General features: G+C 48.0%; 1 protein-coding gene across 1 annotated transcript in view; it reads right to left on the reverse strand.

The window, feature by feature from the left end:
- Positions 1–12280, reverse strand: part of LOC135810260 (leucine-rich repeat-containing protein 15-like) — a 342979-nt gene extending 330699 nt beyond the window's left edge. Inside the window, exons 1-3 of the mRNA XM_065323740.1 lie at positions 12158–12280; positions 11954–12065; positions 7299–7474 (exon numbers count right to left, since the gene is read on the reverse strand). Of these exons, the coding sequence (XP_065179812.1) occupies positions 7299–7474; positions 11954–11971 (194 nt within the window). The 5' untranslated portion in view covers positions 11972–12065; positions 12158–12280. The remainder of the gene's footprint in view (positions 1–7298; positions 7475–11953; positions 12066–12157) is intronic.
- Between the last annotated feature and the right edge of the window lie 630 nt (positions 12281–12910).

Raw genomic sequence — 12910 nt, forward strand, 5'->3', positions numbered from 1 at the left:
TTTTGTATAAATTAAATAGCACATTAGAGCTTGCGGTAATGTAGGTGAACACATTGCACAAGCCACCACTTCACACGCGCTCCAGCGGCTTCCAAAGAGCCCGCAGATCCCACGCTATTCATTGATGCATGTCAAGTAACACGCACATGCACGCTGCGGTGGCATGTAACATGCGTACGACGGAACTCACCTGAACTCGCCAGCCAACCAGCCATATGCGGCTGCAGCACACATCGGAGCTTGAACCCGTAACGCATACACCATACTTCGCGCTGGCCACATTGCTACTTCATATTTGCTTTGCTTGCGCCGTGAGAAGAACACCGGTTTGTTCCTTTCTCAGTTTCTCGGCTTTTCGGATCTTGCAACTCCCTGACCTCACCATTCGCTATGCCTCGACGGACTAGGACTAGTAGCAGGACTGCTGTTCCCGAGGTAGCTGCCCCTGCCTCCTCTCAACCTCCGAGCCTGAGCGATTCTCGCGCCACAGATTCGGCCTCGCGAAACAACTTCCCACGCGGTCCGCCAGCGGCGTCCGTCTCCCAGAGCGCTGTTGCTCCACAGGTTGCAATGCCTAAACCCCCGGCGCAGCAATCAGTGATCCCGGCCGAAAGCCTTCGAGCCACGATTTCAGAAGTGCTGACTGAAACACTGCCAGCGATTCTGGATTCCCAGCGCCGCGCCATGGCCCCACCACCGGCTACATCCGCGATCAGCACCACAACAACCGAAATTGCATCGGAACCGGTCGCAGCTACCTGGCGGCCATGATCAGCGGAGCAGCAGCTCCCAACCACCACCATCCCGCAGAGGACACGGGACAGAATCCTTTCCGGTGAGTTCCTAGATTTGTCTGAGTTGTTGGTGGACCCGGTTGGATTAACCCCAAACCCCTCTAGCACAGGTGTGCAGATGCTCCTTATGGACGGCACACCCGTGCGCCTAATGCAGGAGTTCTCGCCCAAAGCCTCCACACGGCGCCACGTGTGCGATCTTGCGACGTGGCTGGAGGCTTGGACGGTGGTGCTCCACACCATCCTGCAAGCAGCTCCGGAAAGAGCCTCCGAACTGGTTGGGTACCAGGCCATCATCACGGAAGCCAACCGGAAATTTGTCCCGGATGGCTGGCTCGAGTATGATCGGCAATTTCGCCGCGCGGCGGCTAGCAACCCTGCCCGTCGCTGGGATGTGATCGACCATAATATATGGCAGCTGAGCACTACTGGCAAGGCTCGAACTCCGTGCTTTGCATGCTCGCTTGTTCACCCCCCATCCGCTGGGGGGCAGCGTCCCTTTCGTCCCTCTAGAGCCACACCATTTGGCGGCGCACATTCCTCACCCTCAGTCGGTGGCCGCCCAATTTGCCGGAATTTCAACTGGGCCAGATGCCAAGGGGGATGCGGGAGAGCGCACCTCTGCCTGCAATGCCAAAGCCGCCACCCAAAAACGGCCTGCACTGCCAACCCCGCGAGCACACGGCCCAGCACATCAGCGCCACCTGCCAAACGGTCAGGCAAGTAAGTCACCCGTGCCGGTCCCCGACACAAGCATGGCGGGACGCCATGCCACTAGCCCTGCTTCCGCGAAGCAGGCATGTACAGACAGTAGTAGTAACTCACAGTTTCCCCCGCTCGCCTTCCCTGCTCTTGATTCCAGTATGCCATGCATTCACACACCCATTGATGTTGCCCGCTTTACTAGACTGCTCACTGATCATCCAGACAAGGCATTCTCCTCCCGCGTGAGCAGGGGCCTACAATCTGGATTCCGCATAGGCTTCTCTGGTCGCCGTCAGACTGTGACAGCCCCAAATCATCCCTCATCTGCTGAACATTCCGTGTACATATCTGAGTATCTAGCAACATCCTGTGCGCATGGAGAGACCTGCGGCCCTTATTCCACCCCTCCATTTCCATCCTTCCAGTGCTCGGGCATTGGTGTGGTGCCCAAGAAGAATGGTAAACTACGCATTATCCACCATTTATCAGCTCCCGTCGGCAATAGTGTTAACGATGGCATCGACCCGTCCGCGTTTAGCCTGTCATATATCCGGATAGACGATGCAGTGCAAACAATTATGGCCTACGGGCAGGGTGCATTGCTGACAAAGCTGGACATCCGCAATGCATTCCGGCTAATCCCTGTGCACCCGTCCGATTGGTCTCTACTTGGTATTCAGTGGCAAGGGCAATATTACTTTGACCGAGTGTTGCCGTTCGGCCTACGCTCCAGCCCGTTTCTATTCGACCAGGTTGCCAGTGCCATTGAGTGGATCATTCCTACTAACTTTGCCATCCCTCACCTCCTTCACTATCTAGACGATTTTCTTAATATCAGCCCTCCTCAGCGAAGCCTTGCTATCCAGGCAAAGACCTCATCCTGCAAGCATTCGAATACCTATCAATCCCACTAGCCGAAGAAAAGCTCGAGGGCCCGTCCACATCCCTGGTCTTCCTCGGAATTGTGCTGGACACGGTGCGCATGGAAGCCCGTCTCCCAGACGACAAACTGGCGGACCTCCGCGAGCTCCTCAGCGAGATGTCACGCTGCACCCAGACCACGCAACGCAAACTCGATCACTTCCTGGGGAAACTATCCTTTGCGTCGAGCGTAGTCGTACCAGGCAGAACATTTACACGGCGCTTATGGGATATCAACAAGAGGTTTAGCCGCGCCAAGCCCTATTTCCGTATCACTCTGACGGGCGAGGCCAGGAAAGACATCCACTGGTGGCAGCTTCTGATCCAGCACTGGAACGGGAAGGCATTCCTCCTCTATAACAGCAGTACATCGCCGGCCGACCTTAGACTGTACACAGACGCTAGCGGCACTCTCGGCTGGGGCGCATTCTACGGCAAGGAGCAGCGCTGGATCCAGGGCAGATGGACAAAGGAGCAAGAAGAAGAGAGCATCGGATACAAAGAGCTCTATGCCGTGGCGATGGCTTGCAGTACTTGGGGCCATCTGTGGTCCCGGCAACGTATCGTAATGCATTGCGACAATCAGTCCGTTGTCGAATGCCTGAAGTCAACCTCCAGCAAGTCACCAGGCATGATGTCACTGCTGCGTGCATTGTTCTTCGTTTGTGCAACTCACAGCTTCACCATTACTGCCAAATATGTACCTGGCCATCTGAATTCGATCGCCGATGTTCTGTCTCGTTTCAACCTGCAGGCATTCCAGCAGCTGGCACCATCGGCACGGCAAGCCCCGGACACTGCAATCCACCTCCCTCTCCTGGACTGATGCGGGAGGTTGCCGACCTGGCAGCCATGGCAATCGCCCCGACAATGCGGCGCACGTACACCACTGGCGAAAGGAAGTTTGCGCAATTCTGTGCGTTGCAGAGATGGACGCCCATGCCGGCTACAGACACGATGCTCAGCTGCTTCGCAGCACACCTCACGCAATCGGTTCAACCACAGACAATTCATGTCTACATGGCCGCAGTACGCAACATGCATCTCGAAGCCGGATTCCGAGATCCAACGATGAACGCGTTGCTGCTGCCACGTGTTATGCGAGGCATCAAGAGGACGGCGACTGACCCAGCAACCCAGCGCACTCGCCTCCCAATCACCATTGATTTGCTGCGGAAGCTCCTCAACCAACTCAGCCTGGACCAACGGCATCACCAGCAGGACAAGTGTATGCTCAAGGCGACAATGGTGCTCGCCTTTTTCGGATTTCTCCGATGCGCGGAATTCACTGCGCCTCCGGCCGGGTTTGACCCTGCAACTCATGCCGCGCGCCAGGATGTGACTCTGGACGTCACTCAAGGACGCACATATATCCGCTTCCACATCAAGCAATCGAAGACGGACCAATTCCGTCAGGGACATGCAGTGATAATCGGTAGTACCACTTCACAACCTTGCCCGGTTGCTGCCCTCCTGGCATATTTTACAGTCTGTCCGTCTGACGCCGCTGACGCACTCTTCCGCTACCGCTCTGGTAGACCGCTGACCAGGCAGGCGCTGACAGAAGAGCTCTGACAGCTTCTCCCACTCACGGGAACACCCAATTCGCGCGATTACGCTGGTCATTCGTTCCGCATCGGTGCCGCCACAATGGCAGCCATGGCGGGTACCCCTGACTGGCTAATCAGGGCAATGGGCCGATGGAGGAGCGACAGTGTCTTGCGCTACATCAGGACCACCGACACAGACATGGCGCAGCTGACCCAAAAGCTGTCAGAGGTACATGCGCATCACAGAACGCATTGAGGTATGTAAGAACCTGCCACGCGGGCACACAACTCACACCCATGTATGTACCCACACGGCTGACTGTTTGGAACAGCACAGCAACTTGCTCTGCTAGGATTGTGCTGACAAACTGCGCTGATAGCAACAACAGTGTCATTCACGTGCATTGCAATATGTCACAACTTAGCATGGAGGCTGGGCAACCATGGGCCAGCTATCTCCTCTCATCTGGCAATTATCACGGCCTTCGGCCATCACACTCATACTCCCACACTCCTGCCTCCTAACGGGCATTGCACTTCGTGCGTGGGCCGTCCGCACTCCGTCCATTTAATGGGCGCCCATCTCACGGGCTGCACTTTGTGCGTGGACATACATACACACTATCATACAGGCAGTCCACACTCCGCCCAGTTCATGGGTGCCCATTTCATGGGCTGCACCTCGTGCGTGGACTATCCTACATGATTATCACATGCCAGATTCGGTTGCCCAGCACTCCATGAATCCTCCATATGATGTATGCTCTCCATTGGTCTGCAATAGCGAGTGCATGCGTGTTAACCTTGGCTCTCCATATGAGTAAATAACAACAAGAGGGACAAACAAAACATGATGGCAAAGTTGTGAGCGTCGTAACTAGGGTCCAGCGGATAATGCTCCGAAAATGGACGTATAATGCTAACCATAATTATTGCTTCAAAACCTGCCTTATAAAACAAACAAATGTTGAGTTAGCTAGCTGAGCCGCCCGGCCGCACGGGCATGAAACCGAAGGCGGCAAAAACAGTGTACGCTTTTTTTCAACAGCAAAAATGGAACGCCGCGTACGCATGCTGTTCAAAAGTTCGCTCTCAAGCACTCGTGCAGTGTTTTCCTGCTGAGTGTTCACCAGCACCTGAGAGATAGGAGTTCTGACTTTCGCTTGCCGCTGGACAAAGAAACGAGCTCAGCCCTGAGTTGGTTGGTCTCAGAACTAAAAGAAATCAGCAATCGCTGCGATAGAAATAACAGAGACACCCATCATTGCTTCTTGGCCGGCGACTACATGTAAAGCCGAACGACAGTACAGGCACAGCAGTGGCCAAGCAAAAAATCAGCTACGACTTCTTCTTCTCTACAAAGCGAAAACTTTAAACTCGGCGACAAGTCGCAGTTTTTTTAAATAGTCTCGCTCGCGCGCTCCTCAGTCAAAATGATGCTGTAGCTGTGTTCACTGCATGGTGCTGCCACTGGATACACGAAAAGTGCAGGTGACACGACTTTTGTTTGTCACCACTTGGCCAAGTAACTACGCGTTGTCAAGAAGCTGTGACGTCAGACTTCGACGGCCTATTGTAACGGTGATTTTTATTTTCACTCCGGTATCACTGCGGTAAATCCCAGTTTATACTATTCAAGACAATGAATCTCATTCAGTGAACTATGTGTTCCCAGACTTATTCACTGAATACAGTCATGTTCCATTCTTTAACCATGGTGCAGAATACATACATACTTGTACTATATTTCTGCAATTGCAAATTGCACCAAATTGTTGTAATATCCTAAGTAAAGTAAGATAATACAATTATCAATTGTGGGTATGTGTTATAGTTGTGGCCTGCATAGATTAGATTGAAAAATCTGAGGAAGATACACTTCAACAGGAAATAGAACAGCTTTTTCTGATTGAAAATGGTGAAATTTCATGTATCCAACTCACACGACGACAAACATATCTGTGACCCCCCCCCCCATTTGTTTAGACAATCAACATAAGCACTACCCAAGGGACAAATTCACAAGTTTATATAAACTTTCCATGTTTTTAATTTTTGGAGTTTGGTGGTAGGCCTTGACAGAATATGCTAATATTTTCGTGAAATTATGCTTTTCGCATTGCTGAAAAAATTGCAGAATTATGCTATTTTTATGCAAAAAGTTATCATATTATGCGGCATTATGCTCACATATGCTGCTAATGTACATGTATATGATGGTTCTGTGCAAAATAGCAGGTGAATTTTTTTGTTGAGGGCGTTGTACTGTAGTAGCAAAAGTTCAACGGGGTCAACGCACCGTCCGACCTAGCTACGACCGTCACCCTGGTCACTGATTGTAGTAGACTGGCCATGTTATCAAGGGAGTCGTAAACCTAAGCCTTCCTAGTGCGTCTACTTATACTTGTACTTGTAGAACATGTACAACTGTATGGAATTTGATGCGAGCAGGCGGATTAGTCCAATTTTATGCGATTCGTATGCAATTTGCCTCGAATTATGCGATTATTCGATTTTGGTAGGAATTATGCGAAAAATGATGCTAGCATAATCTGTCAAGGCCTATTTGGTGGTCTGAGCCTCTTTAATTTGCCACCTTGAAACGGCTACAAGAATGGCGAACGGACCTCATCTTTAGCTTCAATTTAGGAAAATTTAGGATGAGTCTTGGTTCAAAATTTTGACAAAGTCTGGCTCCCGGCACTGGCGATCACGGGCGTGAACGGCTCACACACAACTTTTGGTCAAAATTGTACGGGATCGGCGCCGGGGCAGATCGCAAGAGTTGGGCACTGTCCAACTTTGCCGGCGGTCCTTTGCGATATTTTACCGTATGATTTTGTTACGACTGCACTGGTTCACATAATCGCAATGCGCCAGGATAAGTTGCAAGAGGCCCACTCCCAATGACTCCTGGCGCGTATTGGCGATATGTGAACAAACCCTTTGCGCTTTGTCATCCAACGATTCTTCACCAAGGAGTGAATGCGATGCTTTTGCTCAAAAGCCCACTTCAAACAACGTTGATCCCCAATTTGTAATGATCTGAAAACATTTAAGTGTGTTGCAAATTATTTATGATAACGATCGCCGTGGGTCGATTTTTTTATTGCTGGTGGTGAGAGTGTTAAAATTGAGATGCGCCTTGCTACATTGGCTTCTTCTTGTCCTGGTCTTTCTAAAAAAAACAATGGATCAAGAAAATCCATCACATAGATTCGGAGCTTTGAGCCGGTGATTTCATCACATTGCAAATGCCGACAATTCAGTGTAACAGATATGGAAAGTGTGAATGGCTGCACGGCATATTCCAAGATGGGTGACTTACAGATATAGTGTTGTATTCGGTATTCCACCCGGCACCATTGTTAATCCGCGAGAGGCGCAATCTACAGTGTGAGTAGGTGCACCATCACACGAACATGATGCTGGACAACTCATCACTGTAGTACCGGTGAGTACATAGCAGCAGATGACCAATGACAGTACAGTGTGGATTGACATCTGTTAGAAACAGGACACGAAGATGTTGGCCGTAGCCATCATCACATTCGCTCTCATGTTATTGGGTTCTTGGCACTTCTTCTTGCAGATAAATACAAACAAACGAACAACAAACATGTTTAGCACCGCTGGATTAGTCACAATAATCTTTACCCACATCTGGAAACTAATGAGGCCAATAATGCTGACTGCGAGGGTATTAGTCCTAAGTTAATTCAGCGTAATGCATCACACAAGGAGCGAGGTCACATTCCTCTCCACTAATCTACCAACACTAAAACATCCATGCCCTTGCCCTCTCTTTGAATCAAATCGCCAGAGACCACAACACGCTGACAACAGCACCAGGGAACGAGAAATACGAGTCATGAACTGATCCACGGCAACAAATCAACAATGACGGCAACAGTAGCGCATGCTCTCTGAAGCCATTTATGTACGGAAAATGTACGCCGACTGAGTTTGATCTCGACTCACCTCAAATTCCATGATTCTCCGGGCTACGACTTTAGAAGTTTAGTCTCCTTTTGACGATTTTTTCAATCTTGGGCTTCCTGGAAAGCTCGTCGCAAGAGGAGCCTAGACTTGCCATCACGAATGACAAAACTCTGGCGCTTTATCCCAGTGTCTTAGTTGCCACGCCAATAATCCAACAGAAGACGTCTTGCCATTTCGCTCTTAGCCTTGCTCGTAACAACTAATTACTTCAAAAAGTTCACAAACTGCCACTAGTCCGTATGCCATTTTGAACGTGTTTCACCGTCACTACTTGCCCAGAATGATGGGAAATCCCTCATTCAAATCTGTGCACGCGGCTATTGCGCGACATTCGCCGCGATTCGACTTTCAGGCTTCGTAACTCTGGAACCACACATCGGGGCGCTTCCACGATTGTTTCAATGGGCAGCTGGGAACATTCTTTTCGACCAACGTGTACGAACTTTAGTTCTTGGAAATATAACAGGACTGACTGAGTTACGGTCAATTGAAATGTTGCACACAAAGGAGACTATTTATGGTATCATAAAGTGTAGGTTATTAGACCTAAAACTAATACAAGAAACACTGATATTCTAAAGATAGCACTATTGGAGGCGTGATTACATGAGCAGCAAGCAGTGTGCAATGTTTGTGACTACTCGTATACTGCTGTATTCAGGCATTTGGTGTCCAACCCCCAATGTTTGGAATTGTAAGATGATTCGTGCTTCAGTGTGGTGTGCTATGCTAGTAGTTTTCGTCTACTCTCCGTATTAGAAGCCTTGTTTATTCGTACTCGTGATCCAGATTTACGCAAACAGAAAGAATTCGTTACAGCACTCACACTCTTCACTTAACATGCCCACACTCACATACCCACTCATGTACATGTACCTTACTCACCTGCATTTCTCTTTTCTCTACATTTACTTTCAGTCTGCTCGCTGCTCATGTTATCACACCTCCAATAGTGCTTGCTTTAGAATATCAGTGTTTCTTGTATTAGTTTTAGATCTAACAAAGGAGACTGTGACATTTGGACTACTTTAGGAAAAATAGCTTCCAAAACTTATTGAAACTCGGATGTTGAGCCAATAATAAATGTAGAAAGGAAGAGGACATATGGATACGAGTTAAGAGTAACTCTCCATCACTGTAACAAGATACTATATGCAGTCAGAAAGTGCAACAACTAGGCACAGTTGGACGGCTGTCGGTTAGCGCTACGGAAATGTGTTGACGCTAGGTGTCAGGACGTCGAATGTCTCAGTACTTTGTCAGCTTTGTGCCTAGTTGTTGCACTTTCTGACTGTAGAGTATCTGGTTACGGTGATGTAGAGTTACTAGCTCTTAACTCGTATCCATATGTCCTCTTCCTTAAAACTTATTGCCGTTTATATTAAATGTTGCTGTTGAACTCGGATGGTGAGCCGATTAAATTAGTGTGAAAAGACTGTATAAGATCCGGTTACGTTGGTGGACAGTTAGTCATAACTCGTAACATTTTGTCCTTCTTCTTTTCACAATATTTGCTATTATTATGCATTCTCACTTTCTTTCGTTGGTGATACACATATGCAACGCGTATAATTCTCATACCCTTGTTTTGTGCACACCTTTATGAGAAGTATCACACTTTGATATTTTAGTGCTGTCACTGTACCTTGCTACTCTAATTTGATTGCTATAATATTTCCTTTGTTCTTATTTTATTCTTTAGTACAACGGTGATTCCTGAAGAGTGTTGTACGAAAACATTTTCGAATCATCTTTTTTTCCATCGCTTTTCTCCTTACCTTTTAGATCGTTTTTCGCACCGTCTCCAGAACTTAACATTGTTTAATAAAGTAGTCCAAATATCACTTAAGCTCGTTCTCCTTATTGCAATATTAAAAATTATTGTCTCCACGTCGAATATTTAAAGGAGACTGTTTTAATTTTTCATCGAAAGTTCACGAAAAGATAGCAACCCATTCGTTTATTACGCTCTTGCTTGTAGCAGTTTAGCACTCTTGTGTGGGGTAGTGCCTTTGCCTTTTGCGTTCCTGACTTGTCAGTTTAAGCACTCTGACAAGTTACGTTCCGGCTTGGTTTTAATCTGGCTTAGAAACTATTTTTTTCATTACTACCAGGTTCGGGCTCATTTCCTCGGTGCTGCACTGATGAGTCCACAAAGGACGAAACAGTTCTGTCCGCAGATTGAGTAACAATCCATTCATAAAGCCTTTTTATCAATTTTTGTTCGAAAGTACAAATAAGATATCACGAGGTTAGGGAGGGTTCCTCTCCAGAGATACAACGAGTAACATTTTCAAACTTCATCTCCACATAATCAATGACCACACATCTATGCAAGAACGGAATTCATCGCTATGCTTTGGTGAATGTGGACCAAGAGCGCAGTGCGGAGAGGTGACGAATTTCAATTTATTTTCAAATGGCCGAGTTCGTCGCAACTTCTGAGTTATCTTCACCTTGCCGTTTAAGTAGAAGTAGTAGAAGTAGTAGTAGTAGTAGTAGTATTTTACTGGGGTATACCCAACAGGCCTATGGCCTTTTTACAGGGTGCCCAAGGAGAAATTGTGAGCAGCTAACGCGAAAAGCAGGCAAGGTACGCTTGGATCGTATGATCGCTGGTAGTGCACCAAGAGCAGTCAGCACCAAGAATTGAGAGACTGTAGAGGCCTGGCCGGGATATGAATAGGGGGAGAAAGAGACTATTGAATGTTTGATCTCTGGTCTGGGAGGTAGTGTGGGTAGCATCATTTCGGGTCGTGAAGATTTGTGAGGTGAGGGGACTGCCAAGGGACCTGATGCACCGAAAAGTAAAAATGAACAGCTTCAAATGTCGGCAAGAATCAAACCTGACTAATGTATGGTGTAACCTTCACATCCGCACACGCTACATTTATCTGTGGTTGCTTGAGTAATGCAAGCGGGACTCTAGTAAAGGCCCTGCAGTGAGAGTCGTCACAGACTGGAAAGAAAATCACATCCATGTCGAGCTAAGCAGGAGTGTTTGCGATAGACCCAAGAACGCGACATAAGAGAACAAGCCACGGAATGTGAGTTTTATATAAGGAAGATTTTTCCTGAGACTCTGTCGGGCAGAGTTTTCGCATCCACACGAGTGTCAAACTTCTGCAGAATCAAGCCGCAGATCAGACCGACCATCAAGTAGTCAATGACCGAAAATCCCATTTGCTGCATCCATGTTTTCCTTGTGCCAGGCTACGAGTTACCAAATAACTGTGTGGCGAACCACACTTCCCCCATCCGATATACATGTATTTGTATGTTTTCATTGCCTATACGTTTCATTCATTATTTCAACGGTCCTTTGAAAGGAAAAGAAAGAACATGATCACGGCAGTGTGTTGGAAGAGTAGATAACGTAGAAGGTAAGTGAAACGGTCTCCCTCTGCAGTAGAGGTGTAAGTGGAATGAAATTCGGAAAACTTGGCCTGTGTTGCATTCCTGCTCTGCTGAACACCCTATGTTTCTGGCGCACCTTGCCTGTGTAGACGCCGACACTGCCAGGCTAGCCTAAGAAGCACGGCCCCACCACCACTTCCCGCATTTGTTATGGAGCATACTGGATAGCAGGCAGGCATAGTGGGATGGTCTAAGACCATGATTGAGAAACAGAGGGTACCAGGTTCAAGTCCTGCTTGGAAGCGGAAGGATTTTTTCCAGCCGTGCTGCGACCCACAGTTAATTGGGAACTCATGGCCTGGCACGAGGAAAACATGGATGCAGTGAATGGGATTTTCGGTCTTTGACCACATGCTGGTGAGCTGATCTGCTCACCTCCCACCGCTTTAGGAGCTGCATCTGCGCCTTGATCCTTGAAGGGTGGTGGCGTTCCTACGGATGCGGAAAACTCGGCCTCTATATAGAGAAAGCGAGTCTCACGCGAACCGTGAAATTAAATACTGGATATAATACTGCTTACATAGAAACATTCTTGAGCCACGCTTACTCTACAGCGTCACTTACCTTAAACTGAAGCACCATAGTGCTCGTCTCTACTGGTTGCAACACTGTTCAAAACCAGTACTGAGAAATGGTCTCAATTACAATTGTAAATTCAAATCCGGCCAACAAAACCCTATAGGAGACAACAGAAGGATAGGAACGATCGAGTTACTTTGAATCAATCGACATTCGACAAACAAAACTTTCCAAAACGTTTCCACCTACCAGCTGTTGGTGTATATTTCAGGATCAATTGGGTGTAGCACACGAATCACGATAAAGCTCGTTTGCCTTGCGATAAGGATAACTGCTTCCGGGAGCAAAGCCCTAAATGAAACAAATTGATTACTAGTTGCTCGCTTTCTGCTTAGACTCTCTGCAAGCATATGCAAAGCACACGCACGAGCAGTGCCATGATATCAGTCAGTGGTACTCCGTAGCAGCTCGGTTGGCTGCTGCACGTAGACATCCTTTGCTGACCCACTAACACAAGCCTAAGAAATGAGCTACATGTGCATGTACATGTAGATGGACCCGTAACTAGATGGCTAATGTATACCAGGGCTATGAGTGGCACGCAGTGGTCACATGCCAGTGCTACTGTACATGTATGCTCGACATATCATGGGCTCAAACACACAAGCTTATCGATAACGTGGCATATTTCCTTACTCCATATGGGAAAGGATAAGAAGCAATGTGACGCCAATCAAAGAACAGGACAGGCTGCTATATGGACATTAGTCGCAAAAAGGTGTTGGTCGACTGAACTCAGCCCCACATGACTTTTACATTGCGCCTGCGGCAAACCCGCTTGTCACTGCTTGTCATCAAGATGTCATTAGATGAACAGCATGAAATTGTGGAACGTGCCAAACACATTCTTGCTAGTCGCTATATTATGTGCGTACATGTGCGTATAGGCGATGTACATGAGCCCCAATCAGCAAGACTGAACGCAGTGAAGGCAAGTCTTAC

Source organism: Sycon ciliatum, chromosome 2 (assembly GCF_964019385.1).
Source record: "Sycon ciliatum chromosome 2, ocSycCili1.1, whole genome shotgun sequence".
NCBI classification, from domain to species: Eukaryota; Metazoa; Porifera; class Calcarea; order Leucosolenida; family Sycettidae; genus Sycon; species Sycon ciliatum.